A 26,746-nucleotide genomic window follows, 5' to 3' on the forward strand; every position below is an offset into this window, starting at 1 on the left:
ATCTTTGTCTTAATTCTGAAAAATAAAGTAACTGACTTAGTTCTAGAAAACAAGTCCTATTTTTAGGATTCCTTTTTAGTTGGCTCACATCTATAAATCTGTTGTAAACTGAAGCACGTTTGACTGTATTTCATTCTTTTTACTTGTTCTCACTTTGCTGGTTTTGATCTTAGATATTGAATCATAATTCTGGAATGAAATAGTCATAGGCTCTTTTATCATTAGCTACTTTACAGTTTAATTTAGAATAGAGAACAGAATGATAAAATTAGATACAAGAGGCCTCTGTGTGTCATCGAGTAACCTAGTCTACTTTTGGTAACAAAAATAAAATCCCCTTTAAATAATTTCTGCCTCATTTTGAACCAACTCTGTGAAGATGAATGGGCTTCAGTCTGTGTAAAGATTATGAGAAACTCATCTCTCCCTCACAATGGGTCCAACAGCATTTTGCCTGGTGATTAAAATTTTCCTTTCCTTAATTTCACTCCATTGGTCCTAATTATGATCCCCTATAATTAGTGTGCTAATACCTCCCCGACATAATTTCTCTACCTCCTTGATGTTCACGCGTCGTGTGTTTTTAGCCTGCCTCCTTTATTCACTCTTGAATTCCCTGCTTCCTTTTCCCTCACTGGGCCTGTGGTTGGGGGCCTTAAAGTGAGACAGAGGCGTCTCCAATCGCCTGACCAGTTGCCTCACCATGCTTTTCTTTTGTCTTAAGAGAATTTTTAGCTAAGGAAGAGAATTATAGTCAGAGAAATTGGAGAGCTGTAGGACAGCCTTGTCCTTCTGCAGTGCTAGGGGATGTCTGCTAATTATTTGGTGCCGTCTTGCTACTTACCAAGTGGTCTAGATTCGGATCCACGCTCCAGGCTGGAGATCGTGGCCGGGTCCCAACAACGGCATCCTCATTGTAAGCTCAGAAAGGTGGTTATTTGAGACTTTTTTATTTTCCTATAGAGTTTGTAAAGCAAGTTCTGAGAGCCTTGTTCCTTCTCTCTTTTTCTCCTTCCTTACTTGGTCCCTCCTTACCAGTCTGTTCTTTCACTGACATCAGTGCCGCCTTCTGGCGCTCATGCCTGTCTGTAGACTGTACACCAGAGAGCTAGGACTTGGGCCCCCATAGGCTTTGAAAATGCAAAACAGGATCAGCAGTCACCCTGCTTTGCCCTCTCAGAAACTGTCTCTAGGGTTCTCCTTACTCAGGACATTTTTGTTACCACCTTGATATATTTATTAGGTTTTTTCCTCTAATGAAGGCAAAACACTTTATCTCATCTTCACTGTATGCTAGTGAAATAGACGGGAAGAAGAGTGATAGCTTGCAGGAAGTTTAACACCTACCTTCCTATTTGTGGTAGAGCCCAGTGGTGCCTACGTCTAGACTCACCCACCCTCCTGAAGTCCATTCCTTGCTGACCTCTTCCCTGGGTCCCTTTTCTGCAGAAGAGCTAGGGAGTGAACAGGACAATTTTTAAGCCACCAAAGACCCCTTAAGATTAGATTCCATGTACTGACACCAAGCCCCTGCCAGGCACCATGTACCAGGGATATAGGGATGAACAACAGTGATCCCTGTCCTTGAGTGTTTACAGATTAGTGGAGGAGACGGTGGCATTAACAGATAATTACTGACGATGAGTTCACTGTCTGGGATGGGGGTTTGGGGGACCCCTGAGTGGGAAGATCTCCCAGAGGAAGGCAGTGGCCTTGGTAGAATACTTTCCTGGGCTGCTCCTCAGTTCTCTGCCTTTCTTTGTGGCCCAGTCTAGGCTTGTAGACATCATAGCCACTGTCAGTCCCACTTCTGCCTCCCTATCATGTTCCCTCTTAATTGTCACCTGCCCTGGAATCTGTGAGCTTTCAATGAGAAAGAAAATCTGTCCTCTTGACACCTTTGAGTGTGGATAAGGAAAAGAGTAAATGTTCCATGCTAAGCATATTGTCTAGTGCTGTGAATGCCATGAAGGAGGAAGTTTTAAAAGTGTGATTTCTTCATGTTTACAAAATGAACAAATGACTCAGATCTATTGTACACATTCACAAGAGCTATGTCCTAAGCTGATCCTGATTTTGAAGTCATGTGTCTTCCTTTGCATGTGGGGAAGGTTTTGAAGAGGGTGGAAAGTAGAGGAGGAAGGGGTCGGGGAGAGGAAGGAAGGCTTAGAGACAAGGACTTGGTTCAGGGTTTGTAATCGGTGATGCCTTTCCTTGGGCTCTGTGGTACTGAAGATTTCCCACATCCCTTAGCTCCTTCCTTCCTTTCTTCTTTCTTTCTCTCTCCCTCTCCTTCCCTCCCTCCTTCCTTCCTCCTCCTCCTCTTCCTCCTCTTTTTCTCCCTTTCTCTCACCCTCTCCCTCTCTCAGTTTACTTCTTCTTTCCAGTTGGCAGGGGCTTTTTTGGTATGTTTTCTGTTAGGCTAACTTCAGACAAGACCCTGAAAACTGGAAGCAGATGTCAAGGCTGACCAGAGCCTCCATGGATTCATTACTCTCGGAGGTTCGGGGAGCCCTGCCCGGCCTGGCTCTGAGCACTCTGCAGGCTGCGGAGCTCAGCTACACTTTGGGTGGCTTCGCTGACATTGTTGCTGACAGGATTGTTAAGCCTCACTAGATTTGAACCCTCAGGCTCTGACCTTTTTTAATTCCTTCCATATTAAACACACTTTGGGGATTGTTCTTTTTCTTTCTTTCTTTTTTTAACGTGACTATGTTGTGCCACTATAAAGAAGAATTTCTAAATGGATCAAAAATAAGTCTTGATACTCTTTATCAAATGCACGTAAAAAAGGAAAAATAAGCATGTTTAGTCAATACCAAGATCCTGTGACATTTTATAATTACCGTGCTGAGTAAATCCTATGGAGTAAGATATTTGATGACAACTCGGGGTCTGTGGGAGGGAATGTGCGTTGGTCATGACAAGCTCAGGACAGCAGTGAGCGCTGACAAATGTCGTGACCAGCTCTACCACTGTCTGCCCTCACTTAGTAATACAAGTACTTCCCTCTTCGCTGCGCTTTACCCCAAAATGGACGTTTTCAGGGGCTCTGTACCTTTTATGCTCTGAGGATTAAAATTTATCATTTACTTTGAGAAGTTTTACAAAACAAAATGTGATAATAAGGCTAGCTTTATTCTGTTATTAAAGTCTTGCATTCTACAGGTATTTCATTATTATTTTATCTAGGGCTCCAAAATTAGGGGAGATGGAAGAGAAAATATTATATAAATTAAATTGTGGCGTATTACTTTGTAAGGGAGCAGATAAGTTTCAAATATTCCAGCTGTCGTTCAGATAACACATCTGACAATCTCAGGGATTGAAGTGGTGTCACAGCCCGTGTCTTATTCAGAATTGAAACGTTGCAGTTTTAAAGTTGAGCAATTATAAATTGTAAAGTTCCTTTTTTTAATATTGTGATCTCTGGACTTGATTTCATAATTTGTTTCAGTTTGACAAACTGAATGAACAAATCCGTCCATTCCCATTGCCATCAGTCCTCTTACCTCATAAATATTACTTGGTCTCATGAACAGTACTAGATATAAAAAGCGCAAGCTAAATAATTATTCTTCAGAAATCTTGGAAATGGTCCTTGATTCCCCTACCACTGGTTCACTGGACAATAGTTATATGGACACGATGGACTGCAATATTTCATCATATTTTCTTTCAGTCCTTTTTCAATATGCCATTTATTAAGATTAATTAATCATACTACATATACAGTTTTAATTTCATTTTTTTTACCTCATGTTACAGCATAAGCATTTTCTGAGGTTAAGGATTATTTTCAGTATCTTTCAGATTTTTGGAGTGGTAAAGCTACCGTTCACTTAGGTTCTCAGACTGTCAGATATATAAATTTCCCCAGCATTTGTCTGTTATGAAAACTGCTGTGCTTGAATGTTACTGCGTATACACTCTGCCCTCCCTGGGTAAACTCAACAAACTTAAAATAACTTACACATTTTTGATAACTGATTATCATTCTACTCTCCTGTGGACATAGCTGGTTTGGGGCAAGGGAATAGAATCAGAAATGATATGAAGACATAATGTGGAGTCATTTATTTCTTGGAATATGACCTCTGTCATTTTGCTTTTTGGTGATTTGCTGTTGCACCTAAGTGGAACAGAGAATGCAGTGATATGACCAAGGCAATGTAATATGGCTCCCTTTCTGGAAAATTAGTAGTTCGATCAAGGACCAGGTTGTCTTCATCTAAAATATTGGCATTCAAAACAGTGTTCTTCACTGTTTCATCTTATTATCACAGTCAATTTATACATAACAGTATTCAGAGCATCCTCTTATTTCAGCAACCATTCATTCAATGAATATTTATTAAGTTCCTGTACTTTGCCTGGCTCACTGAGAATCTGAAGATAAATAAGACATTTCCTTCCCTTAAGGAATTCACAGTCTGGTAGGGAAGATAGAGAAGTAAACAAATGATTACAGCATGTACAAAAGATACTCTGGAGGCTGGAGGACGAATCACCTCTGCTCGGGGACTTCAGAGGGGATATAGTTGGGTTGAGTCTTGAGGGATCGTCAGAGATTGCTAAGTGAAGGGCTAGCAGAGGTGCAGAACAGCATGGCAGTGTGGGTGAACTGTAATTCGTTTGGGATGGAGATGGGAGATGGGATGAAGTGGGTAGCATAAGAGATGAAGATGCTCTGGGCCAACTAGTGAAAAGTCTTGTCATGCTTAGGAGCCATGCTTTTAGAAAGATGACTAGCTATAGTAGGAAGAGTAGACTGGGGAGAGACTAAGGCAGAAAGATGAGTAAAGAACTTTCTGCAATATCCTAAATAGGAAACGTTGGGGACTGGAATTTGGACAGCAGCAGTGAGAATGAAGAGGAGGAGACAGAGTCAAGATGGTTTAAAGACAGAGTTTGGACAGGGTATAGGAACAAGTTGCATATACTGTCTTGGGTATGTGTATGGGTGGTATTTACAACCCTCTAAAATAAGAAATGTAAGATGAGCCCAAATGGGATTTCTCATCTTCTGGTCTTTGTATGCTTCATACTCTACTGTGGATCTAAATAATTGAGAGTCATAGACCTTCTCAGTGCTGGCTAATCAGAGTTTTGCTTTCATGCAGTTTTCTAGCTGATTGCCCACAACAAAGAAATAGAATGTGTTCATTAGATTTCCTGCTTTTGCTTGGTAACCTACCGATGGCCATTAAACCTTCTCTTATAAGAAGTGTTAAATGCAAGTACTGAGTTAGGGGATATTTTCAATAATTATTGGCTTGAAATGGATATTGTATGTTGTAACATGACCAGATCTCAACTGATTGGTTTTTGTCCCACCAGTAGAATGCACTGAGTTTTGATTATTTTAAAACCCTCATGTTTTGACATATGACATTTTGGTAGTATTTAAATAAGTAGAGGCAAATTAACACATGATGTCAGCCAAGGACAGAAGACTTGTCTAAAATGACAGTAGATAAATTAACAAGGGCATGATAATGTGAAAGGGTACATCTTAATAAAATGTCAGCTCATTTGGAGCAAATAATCTGAAACTCTTCGTTCAGTTTACTTTCAAGATCTTCAGAGGAATGTGTCGAGAGAGCCTGGAAGTGAAAGCGGACAGCAAATTGAAGATGTTGAGAGTGCTGTGTCAGCTAGCTACACGGGGGGCTAATTGAGGCCTCGCTCTGCCCTGGGGCATGGAAGGCCTCATCCCATTTAGAACCCTGGGTCGGCTATCTTGTGGTTTCTCTCTAGGTGCTTCCATAACACATGATTTTTATTTAATTGAGCATGATATTGCAGGTGCCCGCTCTATGCTCTGTGGGAATTCTGAGTAAGAATATTAATAATCATAACAATTTTTATTGATCACTTGCTATTTGCTAGGCACCCTTCTAAGAACTTCTCATCCATTAACTCATTTAATTCTCATACAGCTCTATGAAGCAGGTACTATTCTTAGCTCCATTTTACAGCAAGAAAATTGAGGCAAAGAAAGGTAAAGTAACTTGCCCAAGAGCACCCCGCTAATAAAGTGATGGAACCAGGATTTAAACCCAGGCAGGCTGTTTCCAGAGTCCGTGTTCCTAAATACTATAATCCTCACTGCCTGAATGTCCTCCCTTATCAACCTCCCTAGAGAGCCCAGCTTAGTCTTCCCTTTCTCTAAGAGGTTCGCCTTGATTCCTCCCCCATCTTCAGAGATCCTCTAGGTTACTTTTGTTTTGTACAAAACCCATGTATTATTTCACTCATTGCACAGAATGTATTTGTGTCTGTCTCTCCTACCATACCCGATCTTAGTCCTCTTCGTATCCATACCTGGCATTTTTGTAGTGTTTGGCACAGGGCAGGTGTTCCACAAATGCAACTTGAGTTGAGTTGGCTTGACCTGAACACAGAGTGCTTTGTCCTCAAGGAGCTTTCAGTCTGCCTGGTACAGGAGTTCCATCCACATGAAACAATTGAATAATGAGGAAGTTTAAGCCAAAAGAGTATGGTATAGCCAGCAGGTGTTATGGAATTTCAAAGAAAGGAGGTTGGCTGTAGGGGTTGGGTTAGGTTGGACTGGATTGGATTGGATTGGATTGAGTTGCATTGGGTTGGATTGTGTTGGACCACACAGAGATAGCTTCTCTGAATACATAGAATCTGAGATGAAGCTAGATTATAGCTAAGAGAGGAAGGAAGAACATTGATGAGAATGTTGCGCTATGAATGAAATGCTCACCTTTAAGGGGGCGACAGACTTGTATCAGAAAATGTGGGTTAGAGGATCCTCCTCATTGACACGAATCAGATTTCAGTTCCTTGGAAAGGCCGACCCTCTTCTCTCCTGGGAGCTTCTTTCCGCAGTATCTTGTATGAGCATAACCCTCACAATACTGCTTTGCATTGTGTGTCTGCCGTATGTGACTGAGCTCCCTGAGATCCAGGGCTGTTTTCACCAATGCCAAGCATAGTGCCTGTCAGATAGTCGTGGTAAAAATAATAATAGCTGTAACAATTTACAATTCTATAAGTATGTTCTGTTGATGATAGTAAAAAAACATACATGTACATGATAAGTAACATTTATTGGATCCTTATTATGTTCTAGCCATTGTTTCGATTGCACTGTATTAATTCAATCCGTCTTGGCTGAGTAATTTTGTTGAAAATATGTTTGTTGAATTTTGCCATCCTATGAAGGTTATAAAATATACGAAATCTTTAATTCTGTAGTCTCTATCTACATGCGATCTGCATCTTAATTCTGCAAAAGGTGTTCATACACAGAAGAGTGTTAGCCCATGCCAGAGAGTATTGAAAACTAGGATTCACTTCCCTCAGTGGCAACTTGGCCCAGCCAAACAGCTAGCATTCAAGATAGGCCACTAGTCCCAGGAAGAAACTGAGATACAAAGCTGGACACCCAACAAACGGTACCATAGAGCGGACCTCCAAGCAACACACACACACAAACTCTGGGCTCTTAATTCCAAGCCAAAGGGACTGAGCCTACTGACATACCTCTTTTTCCACTTAAAGTGTGAGATATGTCTAAGTTCACAGGTAGGATGATTGGAAGCTTCAGCTGTGGGTTACTGGGTAGGAAAAACAAGTCCGGTGTGGGCACAGACGCATATGCACACACACTATAACTGTGGAGTTTCAAACTTGGAATCAGCGATCTTTTGCACATTAGGGAGGCCCTAAAATCATGTGCCCCAGCTCAGCCTCTCCAAATATGCTGTCCTGGAATAGGGAAAGTAAAATAATCTAGGCAGTCCAGTGGGCATTGCAAGCAGGCAACAAGTATTTGTAAAGTATTTTCCTCATATGCCGCTTACTTTCAAGAGAAAAGTGCTTTTAGAAAAATGTTCAGCCTTAATTGAAAAAGCACATAGCAATCAACTTTTATTCCCAACTGGCATGAAACTGTCTAATGGGTAGCCAAATTTGGGTTGCCCAAAGACAGACAAGTGACTAATACTAGGGCTGTGTGTGGCCAGACCCAAATGTGTTTTCTGACCACAAGACCATGTCTGGATTCTTCTTTGTAATTACCGCACGGCCGACTGTAATTGGAAAACTTATATTTACTTCCTGCCTTTGACATGTAATTCAGGGTCGAAGGCTGTACCCCAAGTTAGAGTGAAGTTCTCTCTGTTATTTGCCTAAAACTCATAAAATCATCATTGTGTGAGGGTGTGTGTGTTTGTGTTGCCACATCTGTCAAATATGTTAAGTATATCCTTGTGAAAAATATGCCCACTCCTGCCTTGTTTAGTGTGGCACTTTGCTGATCAGATGTTTATTGAACACCTACTACTTCATGCCAGGGACATTGGAGACTCTAGGAAACGTCAGTGAACAAGGCAACAAAGTCCCTTCTTTCCTGGAAGAGAACAGGGGAGTGGGGAGGGGAGAAAGGAGAGAGACAAGAAAATAGCGCTTACAGATAGTGCTCACGTGCAGAGATCACAGCACAGTAATGTGTAGAGGATGCTTGGGTGTCTTCTTTAGCATGGGACATCAGAGAAGACTTCTCCAAAGAGAGAACATTTAAACTGACATTTAAAATGACAAGAAGGGATAGGACAAGCAAAGATCAGGGGGAAGAGCACTCCAGGCAGGTTAACATAAAGGCCCAAAGACTGGAGAGAGCTTAGCATGTTCCAGAAATGGAGAAAAGATCGGTGTGACTCGAGCATGGTGGGTGAGAGGGAGACCGCTCAGAGAGCTTGGCTGTGTGGGCCACTGTAAGAAGCATGCCTGGGAGGGGTGTGGCCCTCGTCAAAGCACTGATTCGAATTAGGAGGCTACTGTAGAGGTCTGGGCAGGAGGCCACAGTAGTTTGGACTAAGATGTACTAGGAAACGAGAGAAGGGGCTAGATTTGGAATAGAGTTTAGACCCAGCCAACAGAACTTGCCAGTTGTTTGGATTGTGGGGAATGAAGGAAAAGGAGTAATCAAGAGTGATTCTAAAGCTTTGACTTGAGCAGCCAGGTCGAAGAGTTGACTGGAATGAGGAAGAATGAAGGCAGAGCTATTTAGCTGCTCATTAACAGTCGTAACTGACTAACAATGAACCCACATCTTGGGGTCCAATAAATGCCCTCACTGTCTTCCAACTTTACATCACTAGGGAATATTTGTAGACTTTTGGAAATTTTTTATTTTTTTTTATTTTTTTATTTTTGCTGAGGAAGACTGGCCCTGAGCTAACATCCATGCCCATCTTCCTCTACTTTATGTTTGGGATGCCTGCCACAGCACAGCTTGACAAGCAGTGCGTAGGTCCGCACCTGGGATCTGAACCAGTGAACTTTGGGCCACTGAAGTGGAACGCGCGAACTTAACTGCTGTGCCACTGGGCCAGCCCCTGGAAATTCTTGATTATTCACTTAATTACTGCTTCAGGCATTTCCAGGGTTTCTCTTTCCTTTTGATGTTCAATTCGTGATATCAAAAAAATCATATTCAAGTTACTAACTCATACTCTGTTACATCCCTTGTGGGAGCTCTGTAGATTTTTTTTTCCAATTTTTTTTTTGAGATATAATTGACATATTAGTTTCAGGTGTACAACATAATTCGATATTTGTATATACTGCAAAGTGATCACCACAAGAAGTCTAGTTAACATCCATCACCACACATAGTTACAAATTTTTTTGCTTGTGACGAGAACTTTTAAGATTTACTGTCTTAGCAACCTTCAAATATACAGTACGCTATTATTAACTACAGTCACCATGCTGTACATTACACCCCCATGACTGACTTATTTTATAATCGGAAGTTTGTACCTTTTGACCCCCTGCCCTCATTTTGCCACCCCTGACCCCCACTGCTCTGTAAATGTTAGTTCCTGTCCAGGCCTCCATCCTCAGCACATCCCGTGGGGGCCCTGAGCCCAGGCATGGATGTAGGGTGTGGGTCTGAGATGTGCCCATCTGGCCCATAGTTGACAGCCGGCATATTTTTAGCAACATACCTTAATATGTGTAAGGAAAACAATGTGACTAAATTTCTCATTTGTCTATTTATAATCAGGAAAATTTCTGCCATCTCTTTAATAATTTAAACTGATTTAATCCATTATTTCTTTATTATAATGCTGACGTTTTCTACTTTTGCCTTAAAAATATGTGGGTGTTTAAGTTTTCTTGTCTCTACAATGAGAATAACAATAGAGTTGTTCCCCATTTTGTGGGGAAATAATGTATATAAAGTGCTTACCATAGTAGATGCTATGCAGCATTCAGTAAACTTGAGGCATTATTATTAATAAAATAATGATCTGGGGGGTTGTGGGAAGGGGGGTGCTCCCAGAACCAATACACTGGTTTTAGTGTTCCAATTCACCAGGCCAAGAAAATAGAGCTATGTACTGATTTACTGAACCCCTGCCTGACTTTGGACAAAACCTATAATGTCTTTGGATCTCAATTTTCTTGGGTAAATAAGAGAACTAGGGTAGATAACTTCAGTTTTGAAACTTCTGCAATTCTAGTAAGCGATCTATATTTTTCTCTCCACTTCTGTCGAGCTTATCAAAACGTCTCGTCTTCGGGTCAGCTAAGTTAGTGTAAGTGATATTTGTTGCCAGATATGACCTTTTGTTAGCACAGTGCCGGATCCCAATGTTAATATCACTTTCTGTAGATATCAGTTTCGGGTAAGGAAACGTTCTCTCTCAAGAGAAGGTTGGCTATCGAGACTCCTTCTCGTTTAGACTGTTGGTCTGGGGGCTCTTACTCACTGTTGGCCGCCTTCCTCAGTCTCACTTTGGTTACCTTCTTCTTTCATGATCGCTGATGTTGATAACCACCTACAGTTTCTAAGTTCCCCACTCAGCCTTCCCTGGTGGTTGGCATTGCATTTGAGTTGCGCTTTCCTGCTTCCTCTACCTTTTGAAAGTTAAAAATAGAAAATAAAAAACAAACCCACAGCCTTTCACATTGGCTGAACTCTGTTATTCATCTAACAGATTTTCCGGTGAATTCCACTGTATAACATATGCACTCAGAAATCTGCCTTCGGTTCAGAAGAAGCCCTGTAAGAGTAGACAAAGAGATACTTTTATTTTGACTGTCAAACACGCAATCAGAACTGGGTGGCAGCAGCCCATAGGAGGCGGCTGTGGAAAGTGAATCAGAGCGACAGACCAGTCCCATCTCTGCTTCTTGACTTTTCTCCTTACCTGTCCAGCTTTCCTAAGCTATCATGAGGAATCATTGGGTTGATAAAAGGACTCTTAGGAGTCCGACTCTTGTCCTGTGAATGCCAAAGACAGGTCCCAGGAAGCACAAAAACCCTTCATAGGTCTGAGGAATATTATTGCAGAGGCCCTACCCCACGTCACATGAAATATACTAAAAGATGGCAATCTCCACATCAAATATAATTTTATTGCTGACAAAATTTTTCAAAAATATTTTTACAATTTTGCTTTGAAAATAAGTCAGCTACAAGTCATTTAACTTAGAATTAGCTATTAATTTCTCAGCAATGATCTTAGCATACGTGGGAATTATTGAGTTTAAAAAAAAACCCCTAAATTTAGCCTGTATATTGGTTCCAAATGAAATACTTTTGATTAACAAACCAGTGAGTAATGAAGTTAACCTAACGTCACATTTTGTAAACCTTTAGCATTTTATTAATTTCAATTTTGTAATTGTCCTGTTTTGAAGCCAATAAACATTTTTCAAGGTCTCGGACATTTTCATAGGCCCTTGAAAAGCTGGATTGCCCCAGGCACTGTACCTTAATGGCCAGTGGTTAAAAATATTCTGCCTGGGAAGTCCTAAGCTCTGAGGTCTTTGCTTTGGCCTTCTTCAAGGAATGAGAGCTGGTTTGGGGGACATTTCTCTAAGAAAATACAGCAAGCTGGCATACAAATGGCACTAATCTGCTGAAAGAAAGTGAAAGCCCTACAAACAACAGAGTAATTAGGGGCAAAATCCATTAGTTTCTTGAGTGACCTTGAACAAGTCCTTGGAGGCCCTTTTCCTGCCCACAGTAGTGCTTTTCTGGACGGCGCTCCACCTGGCCAGGGCCGAAGGCCAGGGCCATCATTTCTAGGAACTGAGACACAGAAAACCATCTGAACCTAAGACAAAGGCTTTGCTCACATAGTAAAGGCAGAAGAATTTATTTTTATTTTTTTGCTGAGGAAAATTCACCCTGAGCTAACCTTTGTTGCTAATCTTTCTTTTTTTTTCTTTTTATGTGGGCCACTGCCACAGCATGGCCACTAACAGATGAGTGCTGTAGGTCTCTGCCCAGGATCCAAACCCAGGCTGCCAAAGCAGAGCACGCCAAAGTTAACCACTAGGCCACCAGGGCTGGCCCAACAGAGCAATTTTAATGTCTGTATTATTTTGCCAAAATGAAAGAAGGAAGAGAGAAGAGAGTAAGGAGGGGAGAGGGAGGGGGAAGGAATGAGGAAGGACTGCACCATCAACAGTCATGTCTAAAGAGCTACTGATGATTGATGTCTGTGCAAAATGGCAAGTCTCCCTTCTCTAGAAAGAAGGCTTTCTGGTGAGATCCACTTTCTCACCAGCCCATTCAGAAGTCACTTGGCATCTGTTTTCCCCCAGTGAGGGGCAAGTGTGGGGTAACGACAGGCACATAGATTTCACAATCAACTAAGTTATATGTAAAGCCAGCCCTACCACGCGTTCACTCAGCAGTTCTCAAAGTGTGGGGCAGGGACCCCTTGGGTTCTCTCAGAGCCTCTGAGGGCACTCATGAGGTCAAAACAATCTTCATAATAATACTAAGGGGCTGGCCCGGTGGCACAGCAGTTAAGTGCGCACATTCCGCTTCAGCAGCCTGGGCTTCAGTGGTTCAGATCCCAGGTGCAGACCTATGCACCACTTGTCCAGCCATTCTGTGGCAGGTGTCCCACATATAAAGTTGAGGAAGATGGGCATGGATGTTAGCTCACGGCCAGTCTTCCTCAGCAAACAGAGGAGGATTGGAGGGGGGTGACGTCAGCAACGTGGCAGAGTGAGCTCACCCGGGGCTCTCTCCCCTCCAAACTACAACCAAAAGGAACAACTGAATTTTGACCAAAAATTACCACAAACTCACAACACGAGTTGGAATAAGAGAAGAAAATAATAATTTAGGAGGGGAAGAGGAAAGGGACTAAATCAGTCTAGGCCAAGGAAGTAAGAGACCACCAGAAAATGGACTATATTATACACGAGATTCTGAATGCAAACTTCAGGGTAGCCACTAAACTAAAAAACAGAACAGAGACACAAAACATAAATAAGGAAAAATCTAAGAAACCCAGCATAAGAAATTGCAGAGGTCAATGGGTAGGCTAAAACACACAGAAAGAGAAACAAAGGTAACGCAAGAAAACAGGATAACGAGTGACAGAATGACAGCATTAAGCCCTCGTGCATCAATAATCACCCTCAATGTAAACGGATTGAACTCTCCAATAAAAAGACATAGAGTGGCAAAATGGATTAAAGAACAAGATCCAACAATTTGTTGCCTCCAGGAAACACACCTCAGCCCCGAGGACAAACAGGCTCAGAGTGAAGGGGTGGAAGACAATACTTCAAGCTAATAGCAAACAAAAGAAAGCAGGTGTCGCAAGACTTATGTCAGACAAAACAGATTGCAAAATAAGGCAGGTAAAGAGAGACATAGAGGGCCAATATATAATGATCAAAGGGACACTTCATCAAGAAGAAATAAGGCTTATAAATATCTATGTACCCAGCACAGGAGCACCAAAGTTCATAAAGCAACTATTAACAAACCTAAAAGAAGATATCAAAAATAACACAATAATAGTAGGGGACCTCAACACACCACTCACATCAATGGAGAGATCATCCAGACAGGAAATCAACAAGGAAACAGTGGAGCTAAACGAAAAGCTAAAACAATTGGACTTAGTAGACATATATAGAACACTTCATCCAAAAACAGCAGAATACACATTCTTCTCAAGTGTGCATGGAACATTCTCAAGGACAGACCATATGTTGGGAAATAAGGCAAAGCCTCTACAAACTTCAAAAATTGAAATAATAACAAGCATCTTCTCCGATCATAATGCTGTAAAGCTAGAAATTAATCAAAGAAAAAAGCTGAGAAAGGCACAAGGATGTGGAGACTAAACAATATGCTATTGAACAAGCAATGGATCATTGAAGAAATTAAAGAAGAAATCAAAAAATACCTGGAGACAAATGAAAATGATAACATGCCATACCAACTCATGTGAGATACAGCAAAAGCTATATTAAGAGGAAAATTCATCGCAATACAGACACATCTTAACAAACAAGAAAAATCCCAAATAAGCAATCTTAAACTACACCTAACCGAATTAGAGAAAGAAGAACAAACAAAGCCCAAAGTCAGCAGAAGGAGAGAAATAATAAAAATCAGAGCAGAAATAAATGGTATTGAAACAAAAAAGGCAGTAGAAAGGATCAATGAAACAAAGAGCTGGTTCTTTGAGAAGATAAATAAAATTGACAAACCCCTAGCCAGACTTACAAAGAAAAAAAGGGAGAAAGCTCAAATAAACAAAATCAGAAATGAAACAGGAGAAATAACAACAGACTCCACAGAAATACAACAGATTATAAGAGAATACTACGAAAAACTATGCCAACAAAATGGATAAATTCTTGGATTCCTACAATCTCCCAAAGCTTAGTCAAGAAGAAGCAGACAATTTGAACAGACCAATCACAAGGAAAGAGATTGAAACGGCAATCAAAAGCATCCCAAAGAATAAAACCCCAGGACCAGATGGTTTTCCTAGGGAATTCTACCAAACTTTCAGAGAGGATTTAATACCTATCCTTTTCAAGCTATTCCAAAAAATTAGGGAGGATGGAACACTTCCAAACACCTTCCACGAGGCCAGCATCACGCTGATACCAAAGCCTGACAAGGACAGCACCAAAAAAGAGAACTACAGGCCAATATCACTGATGAACATAGATGCAAAAATTCTCAACAAAATTTTGACAACCCGAATTCAGCAATTCATCAAAAGAATCATACATCATGATCAAGTGGGATTCATACCAGGGACACAGGGATGGTTCAACATCCACAAATCAATCAACGTGATACACCACATCAACAAACTGAGGAATAAAAACCACATGATCATCTCAATAGATGCAGAGAAGGCATTTGACATATGGAGCAACAAAAGACCCCGAATTGCTAAAGCAATCCTGAGAAAGAAGAACAAAACTGGAGGCATCACAATCCCTGACTTCAAAACATACTACAAAGCTACAGTAATCAAAACAGCATGGTACTGGTACAAAAACAGGTGCACAGATCAATGGAACAGAATTGAAAGCCCAGAAGTAAAACCACACATCTATGGACAGCTTATCTTTGACAAAGGAGCTGAGGGCATACAATGGAAAAAAGAAAGTCTTTTCAACAAATGGTGCTGGGGAAACTGGAAAGCCACATGTAAAAGAATGAAAATTGACCATTCTTTCTCACCATTCACCAAAATAAACTCAAAGTGGATCAAAGACCTAAAGGCGAGACCTGAAACCATAAGCCTTCTAAAAGGAAATGTAGGCAGTACACTCTTTGACATCAGTATTAAAAGGATCTTTTCGGACACCATGTCTTCTCAGACAAGGGAAACAATAGAAAGAATAAACAAATGGGACTTCATCAGACTAAAGAGCTTCTTCAAGGCAAGGGAAAACAGGATTGAAACAAAAAAACAACCCACTAACTGGGAAAAAATATTTTCAAGTCATACATCTGACAAAGGCTTAATATCCATAATATATAAAGAACTCACACAACTCAACAACAAAAAATCAAACAACCCAATCAAAAAATGGGCAGGACACATGAACAGACATTTCTCCAAAGAAGATATATGGATGGCCAATAGGCACATGAAAAGATGTTCATCATCACTGATCATCAGGGAAATGCAAATCAAAACTACACTAAGATATCACCTTAAACTCATTAGAATGACAAAAATAACTAAAACTAATAGTAACAAATGTTGGAGAGCTTGTGGAGAAAAAGGAACCCTCATACACTGCTGGTGGGAATGCAAACTGGTTCAGCCACAATGGAAAACAGTATGGAGATTCCTCAAAAAATTAAAAATAGAACTACCATACGATCCAGCTATCCCACTACTGGGTATCTATCCAAAGAACTTGAAGTCAGCAATTCCAAAAGTCCCATGCACCCCAATGTTCATTGCAGCATTATTTGCAATAGCCAAGACGTGCAAGCAACCTAAGTGCCCATCAACAGATGATTGGATAAAGAAGATGTGGTGTGTGTGTGTGTATATATATATATATATATGTATATATATATACACACAATGGAATACTACTCAGCCATAAAAAAGAACAAAATCGTCCCATTTGCAACAACATGAATGGACCTTGAGGGAATTATGTTAAGTGAAATAAGCCAGCTAGAGAAGGACAATCTCTGTATGACTCCACTCACATGAGGAATTTAAACATGTAGACAAAGAGAACAGATTAGTGGCCACCAGGGGAAAGGTGGGGTGGGGGGTGGGCACAAAGGGTGAAGTGGTGCACCTACAACACGACTGACAAACAATAATGTACGACTGAAATTTCACAAGATTGTAACCTATCAACAACTCAATAAAAATTTTTTAAAAAAAAGAGACACGGTAAACAGGAGATGCATGAAGCTGCTGCTGGCATAATATGACGTAGTTTTACAGTAAACTTTTTTTGATAAGTAGAAAGAGTACACTCTAAAATAATGATAAAAAATATAGCGTAGGACCGACATAAACCAGTAACGTAGTCATTTATTATCAAGTATTATGTACTGTACCTAATCGTGTGTGCTATACTTTTCTATGACTGGCAGCACAGTAGGTTTGTTTACACCAGCATCACCACAAACATGTGAGCAATGTTTCATATTACCGCCTTACCACGGCTACGCTGTCACTAGGTGATAGAAGTTTTTCAGCTCCATTATAATCTCATGCGATCACCGTTGCATATGCGGTCCCGCATTGACTGAAACATTGTATAGCTCATGACTGTATCTTGTAGAATTTCTCTCAGATTCTGGATATGGCTGATTGATTGAAGCCTCCTGGTGTCATTTAACATGTTCCTTATCCACTGCATTTTTGTAAACCAGTAGATGGACCTAGAGATTCCATATGCTTTCTTGAGTTGGGAAATAAAAGTGCTCTATGATGCAGTATGTTTGGGAAATGCTGTATCTTTTTGTAAACCAATGCATAGAGATTCACAAATAAAGACCTGAAAAGTCAAAAAAAAAAAAAAAAGAGGAGGATTGGCGGCAGATGTTAGCTGAGGGCTAATCTTCCTCAAAAAAAAAACCCAAAAAAACCTGAGATATCATTTGCCTTTTTCACTCTCTTTCTTTTCATAAGTGAATTTTTCCAGAGGCTCCATGATATGATATCATGAGGGACTGGGGGCAGATACAGATATCAAAATCCACCTGTCATCTATTAAGCCCAACGTTAAAGATACCTTCAAAAATGTAAAACAATACCACTCTTATCTCTAACTTTGTTTTTTTCTTCTGGAAAATATAATTACTTTTTTTTTTTTACGGAAGCAAATTTCTCTTTTTTCTTTTTTTTTTTAAGATTGACACCTGAGCTAATATCTGTTGCCAATCTTCTTTTTTTCTTCTTCTTCTTCCTCAAAGCCCCCAAGTACATAGTTGTATATTCTAGTTGTGGGTCCTTCTGGTTGTGCTATGTAGGATGCCACCTCAGCATGGCCTGACGAGCAGTGCCATGTCCGTGCCCAGGATCTGAACCGGTGAGACCCTAAGCCGCCAAAGCAGAGCACATGAACGTAACCCACTTGGCCATGGGGCCGGCCCCTATAATTACTTTTAATTTTTAAAATGTCATTTATGTTAACACGTAATGGAGTTGAACTAATAAATACATATTTTTTTAATTCCTCAGTCTTAATGCCTAATATGGAAAATATTGATGAATATAACTTACATTTAATAAATTCATTGGGGTCCTCAATAATATCTAAAAGTGTAGAAGAATTCTAAGACCAAACCCTGCACTGCCTCACAGTAATTAGCATTTTTGAACATTTCCTTGTGCCAGGAGCTGTACTTGCTTCATCTTTTTTAATCTTTGCAACAAAGCTATAAAGTAGAGGCTGTAACAAAGCCCTTGCTAGCCTGAGGCCTCACAGCTGAAAGGAGAAGAGATAACGAGGTCCTTCTGCCTCCCAAGCCACACTCTTGCTTCCTGGACTGCACTCCCTCACAAACTAATTCTCTGTAGCTTTGAAAAAGTTATTTTACTCTGGTGAGTCTGTTTCCTTCTCAAAAATGGGCAGAATCTGACCCACCCTGCAGGATTCTTTTAAGAGCAGAAGAGTTAAAATGCATCAAAGTGCCCAGCCGGGGGGCTCGCGCCAAACTGACCCTGAGAAGCTGTTAGCCTCCTTCCTTGCATTCCTTCCTGTCCCTGGCTCAGTGTCACACCAGGCAGGCTCAGCCACTTCCCTTCTCTCCTCTAGACGGTCTGCAAGCAGACAGAGAGGCTGATGGAACAGAAGGAGTTGATGAAGACATGATTGTGACCCAAAGTCAGACCAACTTCATCTGCCCCATTACACAGGTACTGTTTCCTCCTTCCTCCCCTGAAAGAAAAAGCACTTCACTTGCAGAGGCAAAAGATTCCTGGTGGCTTTCTGACTTGACTTCCGTCCAGAGTTAAGGCGGGAGGAAAGAAAAGTGGTGAGAATTGAAGAGAATATGTGGAAGGTTCTTGGGCTGGACAGGGTTTTCAGTCAATCATGCCCTTAAGGATTTAGGACTAAATTCCTGGCCCACAGGCCAAGTGACATGGGTGCCACTGGTCTCCCTGCGTTTTCTTCTGTGGTCGTCTGCCCTAATCTAAAGCCAGGGGATTGGGAGGTTAAATGTAGAAAGCTCCAGGACTAGGAAAAAATAGGAGTTACTGGAAGTTGATTATTATCATTCCTGAAAGCCTAATATCTCCCTGATTGCAGATGGAAATGAAGAAGCCAGTGAAAAGTAAAGTGTGTGGCCACACCTATGAAGAGGAAGCCATTGTTCGCATGATTGAGTCCAAGCACAGGCGGAAGAAAAAGGCCTGGTGAGTGGATGCAGGAGGGGAAGTGGAGCCTTCCTAATGGTAGTCAGTCAGAGGTGATGCGTTCCTGCTGGAGGGGCAGACGCTTAAATGTCTCCCCACAGCACATTCACCTCCTGAATAGTGTAAACATAGAAGCTGGCTTTCTGGAAAAACAATACACGAGGGGAAAATTAGTAATCTTTTCAGGAAGAAGCCGAGGGAACTTCAACCACACCTTCCAAACAGGAGAAAAAGGAGTTGGACTGAATTTTAATCTTTAGATAGCAGAGATTTTTATGAATTTTTGCTATAGCCTGAAAAAAATGAAGGAGAACTATGATGCGAAGAGATTGCTTTTTCCCTTTCTATATATACACTTACCCAAACAAGAAAGAGTGGTACATTTTTTTTGCTTGCTGCAAGGCAGATGATTTGTTTAAAAAATAGCATTAAGTCAACATTCTAAGATAAGAATTCACATCCAGTGGTCTTGATGATCAAGATTTAATTGTTAGGGAAATCTTTCGTATCTTTCATTACTTAAATAACTTCTCAAAAGGTTTAAGTAAATTTGTGAATAATTGATCAATGAGAAATTATGATTTTTTTACATTGGAATGTTTGGGGAGTCTTTCGTATATATAGATATGTATTCCCTGCCCCCCACTCACCCGCCATGACCATGGAGGACCATGGCTTTGTTCCTGTAATAAGTAATAACAGAATCCTGAGTTGGCTAGACTGATTTTGACTCAGTTTGGCATTTCTTGTGCTCTTATCACAGATTTGTTGGAGGAATGGAATTGCAGGTGTGACCAGTTCTCAATGGACTTCTGATAACAGTGCCTTTGATGTGTGGTTTGCTTCTCCATCGCCCAGAAATTTGCTGGTCAAGACGTAGAACTGGAATTCCCCACGCCTCATCTGGGTGTGGACTTAGAGATAGGGTATTCAAGACTGTAGATATCTTGATGGTCCTTCAGTCAAGTAATTTACCCTGTTTATTCTAGAAGAATGGCCTAAAGGTTGCAAAATCGAGATCGAGTACATTTTTATCTGTTTTGAATTCCCAGTTTGCAGCTGAGATGTCATATTTCCTTAGTGAACCTTCTGTTTTCCCCTGTAAATATAATTTTCTCTGTTTCTAGACCTCTAAGCCTTCCCTCTCTACTAACCTTTTTCTATGTTCATTCTCTGAGGAACAAAATTTTAATTTGTTGACATACTTGCTATGAAGAGGTATTCCCAGATAGCTTTCTATTTCACAGCTCTTGTGTCTTCAAGTTTGTGATATTCTCCTAGAGTCAGATTTGAAAAGGGCAGGCACTGATACAAAGCACGTTTCTGACAAGTCCCAGGATGGGTGTGAGCAACTTCCAGAACAGGCTCATGTTTAAATGGATCTTCTTAATTACACACTTTGACTTTCTAATGTCCTTTGCTTTTTTTGAATTATAGGTGATAGTTGGAAGCACTTGCATAACATTTGTCATTTAGAAAAGTTTTTTTTTCTGTCATACTTCTATCACTTGGGTGCAAATTCTGCAAACTGTAGGTTCTCCTAACTTAATAATAACAATTCAGTGCAAGTAGAAGAAGTCTAGGAGGTGTGCAGAGAAGGTAGTGTTTTTACTGAGCCTTGATAAATAAGAAGGATTTCAGAGAATGGTGCAGAAGAGTCTTTCTAGCCAAGAAGCTCACCCCATTCAGAGCCTGTTCAACTTGGTGGATAATAGATGCAATTTGGTTATTGTATGTTAGAGGGAGAATAGAAGGATGCTGTGGACAATCTCAATAGGAGAGTGGTGTAGAGATTCGTTATAGAGGGTGTTAAATGTCATGATTTCGTTAGTTTCCTCATCTTGAAATTGAGGCTAGTAGGTGTAATTGCCTCCATGGTATGTTTGAAACTTGAATAAGATATATATATCAAGTACTTAAGTACCTGGCTCGTGGTAAGATTCAGTACATTATTCCATCATCATCATCATTCTTGCCACTATTAGTCTATAGGCCTGAGAGAACATTGCAGAGTTTTGAGGGAATGGGGTGAGCCAACCTGGAGTTCAGGAAGTTACTCCAATAGCAATTCAAGAGATGGATTAATCAAGCACGTGGTGAAAATCATGATTAGGATGCTTTTGCAGTAGATTAAGTTGTAGATAATTAGAGCTTGGATTGAGGCAAGAGTTATAGGCAGAAAGAATGAGAATGAGAGGAGCAATTGACAGGATTTGGTAATGAAAGTTGAAGGCAGGAAGATGTGAAGGATGGCTGACATTTCTAAACTGGGCGTCTAGAAGGACGGCAGTGTCATTAGCCAACAGAGAGGGCATACAAGAGGAACACATTTAGGAAGGATTATGAGAGGGGTAGTTTGGGTCATGCTAAGTTTGAGGACCCAACAATACAGCCATTTGGAAGTATCTAGGAGGTGTAGAAAATGTGGGCACAGGTACATCTGCCAGCACAGGTACAGCTCTGGACGGGATGCGACGGCCAACTGAGAGCTAGCAAGACAGGACCTTGGCTCCCAGCTCCACGAGGCCAGGGTCCAGCTCTGCTCTGCTCGCTGTGCCAGCCTCGGCACCTGACACAGGGCCTGATGCAGACCCTCAAAAAGGCATTTTGTTCATTAATGAGAGGGCAGTCAGAGGAAGAAGACCCCAGTGAAGCAGTCTGTGACATAGCAGGAGAGAGACAAGAGCTCAGAGAGTTGAGTATGATGGGAGCCAGAGGGGGGAGTAGGCAGGGTCTTGAAAACAAGGTACCTTGGGCAGCAGATTAGAATTCAGGGCCTCTTCAAAAGCTACTCTAGAGAATCCTGATGAAGCATGAAGTGGTGTCATTTCCCATGATGCATGTTAGGGCAATGGGCAGTTCTGGGTTCCCTTTGTTTAAAAATGTCTGTGACACATCCACTTTGAGGAATCTCAGTTCTTCCTCCTAGTTGGTCCTAATTATGTTTGTCAGACTGGAGTTCCAGTTACACTGTGTTACTGGGCACTGACTAAATTTTTCTGTCCACGCTTCTGTCTCTGGGAAGACCTCTCTCCACTGGCTTGAGTCAGAATAAAATTGATGAGACATTAGCCCTAACTAAATACAGTAGTTAGAATAATTTCCTGAAATAGATCTCTTAATAATCAGGCTATTTATTATCTCTTACTAATGAAGCTGCCTTATGATCTTCATATCAATAAGGTATTTCTAGTTTTCCACAGTCATTTCTTTCCTTTTTTGTTTAAGAACAGGAACTGCATTTAACAAACACATTTAAGACCATGCAGGGTAAAATTAAGTTGAATAGAAATGTGTCCTTGAACACAGAGCTCCAGCACTGCGCTTGGAGCCCCTCTTTGACCGTTTACCAACAAGCCAATTAACCTCTCAGAGCCTCAGTTTCCTCTTCTGTAAAATGGAAATAGCAATGATATCTCACAGAATTTCGGGATCAAAGAAATGGTGGAGAATTCCAACCTAGGTCTGGACCAGCAAACTTCTTGGCACTGGGGAAGCAAACCACTTAGGAGAAAGCTCTTTTGGGACTACAGAGAGCACTAAACAAATAGCATGGAGTTATGAAGGTCGAGGCTGCTAGTGTTGTTAATACTTACCCCACTGCTTAGTGACACATTATTTTAGACTCTGTGTTTAGGTATGATGGGAATCCATCCCACTCATTTCCAGAGGTATCTATAGACCTTTCTAGAGCTTTCTAAAGCTGGTTGGACCTTGGAGTTCTTGGGACCCAGATCCAGGAGCCCATAATACTCAGAATCTTGTACTTTTGAGCTGATGCTAAGACCAAGGTTCCCCACAGCCTTCTGGGACCCCAAAGACCCAAGTTCCCTTTGTTCAATAGATACTTTCATGCTTGCTTGCTGCTGTAGTGGAATGTTCTGCCCTGTCAGTGACCCGAGTTCAGGACCCAGCCTCTCCTTCGAGGCCTGTAGGTCTGACTCCTGCACAGCCATGACGCGCGAGAGCTTAAGACTGGGTGTTGCCACACCTATCTTGCTCAGCAAGATGTCGTGCAGATTAATGCACTAATGCTTATACAGAGTGTTGTTTCTTCAGAGGAGGAGTGCCCTGATTCAGCCTCATGTCATTGTGGCCCTGTCTTATCCTTTTTAGCCTAAAATCTTGTGTTTGTTTATTTGAGAAGCGTTGAGAAACAAGGTTCTCCCCCAGCTCCTGCATCAGCCTCTCCTTCAGGAAGCCTTCCCTGATTCCTCATTCATGCTGGGCAGATGCCCCTTCCCGTGCTCCCACAGCACCCTGGGCATCGTGGCATGCCCGCGTCCCACCAGCGTTGTCCGCGGGGCTGGCTCTTCTGCACAAGCTTCTTGGGAGCAGAAGCCTTGCAGCAGAGCAGGAATTGCTCCTTGTAGCCCCTGAGTGAATTCCTTGACCCTTGTCACTCATCATCCTGTGTACTTCTCACAACCATCCTATGCTCTGCCTTCATCTTTATAGAGGAGGAAACTGAGACACAGCAATTAAGGCACTTGCTCAGAGTGTCGTGGCTGGGAGGCTTGAGCCCGGTTCTTCTCCCCTCTTAGGCCGGGCTTTGTGTCATTCATGCCGTCTGGCTCCGTTTGGGAGGGTTTTTTGGTTAATGTCCAGAGCTGATCCCCTCAGTGAGCTCAGACCTCTTTGTCTGACACAGGTCACCCAGGGCTCTGTCCCATTGAGACGAATGTGCACGCCTGCTCCACAGCTGAGTGCTGTGGTCAGTCCCATCGGACATTCTCAGAATGTTCTCATTTACTGACTAAAAGCCCTGATGTCATCAGGAAGTCCTCCCCACCTCGCTCTCCACTTCCCCATCCACAGCTTGTTCACTGTCTGGCTGTCAGTGTTAAAGACTTTACAAAGTAGGGCGAGACCAAGGCCTGGCAGTCAGCGTGGACGTCCAGTGGGCTGAAAATAACGAGCGAGGGTCTTAGCACGTCATCCCAGCAACCTACTTCGAGTTGCATTTCCACGTCACCAAAGTGGAAGCGATGAAAAATGCCTTTTCTGAGTCACTAAAGTCTCCATATCTGTTTCATAATCTCAGGTGTTTACTTTGATGGCTAAAGAAATACTTCTCCTTGAGACATGAGGGTGTTTGAAACTAGTGTAAGACATTTCTCGAGCACCCCGTCCTCACCCTAACACAAAAACAAATCATCAGGATGACGCACTCTGGGGTCAGTCTGTCCCAATCCTCTCTCATATGGTTGCCTTTCTGTAATCACATTTTAACACATGTTCTTGACCGTGTAGGGCACATTTCAGTATTTTAAAAATAAACATTGGTAGCAAGCATATCATTCATTATGTTAATTAATGCCTTTCTAACATAAAGACTCCTTGGTCCAGAAATCAAGGCCAAAGGAAAGTTTCTCTTCCATGTTGAACTCTTGGGCTTCCTACTCCTGGACAAATCAGAGCTCCCAGGATCAACTTTCTTCCCCGTGGGGTGTATATCTTTTGTCTTGCATTTGTTATTTTTGATCATGTGTGTTATTTTTGATCTTGTCTGGTATTTGTCATTTTCCATCTTAATATACCCGTGCTCTGTGGAGAGTTGTCTCAGATCACCGGGCCGGAGCTCTGCGTGGGCAGGAGCCTGTGTTTGTGTTTTACAGTTGGATGCTTAGACCTAGCACAGGACCAATCACATCGAAGGGTCGAGTGAATTTATCAGTGTGTGCGTGGATGTGTTGGAGGGCCGCAAGATATAGATAGATCAGAACTTTAAGATGTCTTAGAAGAATGGTGCTGAGGGAACAAATGATTGTCGTAGGAGGTAACGGAGGGGACAAATACTGTTGGGCACTGTTGCCTGTAGCCCTGTGAAATAGGGATTCCCCCCTCATTCTCAACTTGGGGAACAGAGGCTCAGAAAGGTAACGTTTGCTGCCTGTGGGCTCGTTAGCAGCAAGTAGGTGGTCGAGATAGACCTGGGTCAGCTTGAGCCCCACAGTGGGCGCTCTGCTCTACCAGAGTCTAGTTCCCGCTGAGAAGAAATCGGGTAACTTCATCCAACCCACTGCCTACGGCGGAGACCACATCTAACCAGAGCCGCGCCTTGAAGTCCCCCCCCCCGTGTGGATGACTCACACGCTGATGTCTTCAGCCACAGCTTTTCCCCTGAGTCCCCAACGGCCCACTCAGTCCCTCCAAGGGGAGGACTGGTGGACATTTCAGAGGGAGCATATACAACTGGGACTCCCGATTCCATTCCCAATCTGCTTTCCCAGTGGTTCCCCTGAGAGATGGAGGCTACCACCAGTTCCCCATCGGCTGGGGCCAAACCTGAATGAAGCTCAGTTCTTCTCGCTCTTTACTCTCCACACCTGATCCGTCACCAAGTCCAAGAGGTTCTCCTTTCAGTTCTGTCCTGAAGCTGGTCACCGCCCCCCCCCTCATCCGAGCTGCCCCCTCTCTCCAGGTCCTGTGGGATCCCCAGTTTTCCCTGCTTCCACTCTGCCCGTGTTCTCCATTAGCAGCCAGAATCGTGTTTCCAAATGTACGCCAAACCACGTCCCTCCCGCATCTCAAACCCTCCAGTGTTTTCTCTTCATATTCAGAATAAAATCCAGAGCCCCACTCACCCTCTGACCTCGTCTCCAGATGCTCTCCCTCCTGCCCTGGGCGTTTCAGCCACACCTGCGCTTCCTCCAGGCCACCAAGCCGCTGCCTCCTGGGCTTCCACATGCACTGCTGCCTCAGCCTGGCCACACACAGCCCTTGTTCTAGATAAGACTTCCTGGGCGAGGGTCGCCCTGACCCCAGTTAGAACAGCCTCGCCCCACAGCCCCTCTCCTTTGACCCTGCTTCCTTGCCTTCGAAGCATTTCACGCGACCTGAGCTTGCAGCGTGCATCTATTTGTCGACTTAGCCATCATCTCTGTCCCCCGTTGGAGAGGGAGTGCCTCTGGCATGGCCTGTGCCCCCAGCACTGGGCAGGGCCTGGCCCCTGTCGGTGCTCAGGGAATAAATGAATGAGTGCACGGCAGTCCTGATTTATAAAACCTGTTCTTCATTCAAATCCTTGTACGGGAGAGAAGTTTGTGCTGAAGGCATTCAGGTTAAGTGGCCTAACGTGGTTTTTTTCCCTCCCTCGCAGTTGCCCTAAAATCGGCTGTAGCCACACGGTGAAGATGTCGGATCTCATCCTGGATGAAGCCCTGAGAAGGGCAATCGAGAACCACAACAAGAAAAAGCAGCGGCACTCAGAGTAGGAAAGCCTGCCCGCCTGCAGGGCGCCGCAGCCTACCTCCAGCCAGCCTTCTGAGCGAGCCCTGCCTGCCGGAGCACTTCCCACTGCTGCAGGCACACTTCGTGTGGGTTCAAGCCTGAAGGTTTTAGTGTAACTCGAAGCATTTTTCTATGTTAAAATAAAAATTCAAACATATTAAATTGTTTATTTTTGTGTTCTATAATTTTAAATAAAACTTTGATTACCTGCAGTGTGTCCTATCTGTGTGCCTACCGAGGTGTCGTTGCTCCAACAGTCCGGGCTGGGTGGGGCCAGGCTTCTGGATTTCTAATACTTCAGACTGTTTTTTGTTATACTTTTAACTAACAATGTC

The 26,746-nt window shown here is 42.4% G+C and overlaps 1 protein-coding gene across 5 annotated transcripts in view; it reads left to right on the top strand.

The window, feature by feature from the left end:
• The window catches only part of NSMCE2 (NSE2 (MMS21) homolog, SMC5-SMC6 complex SUMO ligase), a 226,571-nt gene extending 199,948 nt beyond the window's left edge, over positions 1-26,623 (top strand). For all 5 annotated transcript variants that reach the window (XM_008527514.2, XM_008527511.2, XM_070632040.1 and 2 more), the window contains 3 exons: positions 18,577-18,677; positions 19,072-19,178; positions 26,281-26,623. In XM_008527514.2, the coding sequence (XP_008525736.1) occupies positions 18,577-18,677; positions 19,072-19,178; positions 26,281-26,395 (323 nt within the window). In that variant the 3' untranslated portion in view covers positions 26,396-26,623. The remainder of the gene's footprint in view (positions 1-18,576; positions 18,678-19,071; positions 19,179-26,280) is intronic.
• Positions 26,624-26,746: the final 123 nt, after the last annotated feature.

Source organism: Equus przewalskii, chromosome 8, assembly GCF_037783145.1.
Source record: "Equus przewalskii isolate Varuska chromosome 8, EquPr2, whole genome shotgun sequence".
Lineage (NCBI taxonomy): Eukaryota > Metazoa > Chordata > Mammalia > Perissodactyla > Equidae > Equus > Equus przewalskii.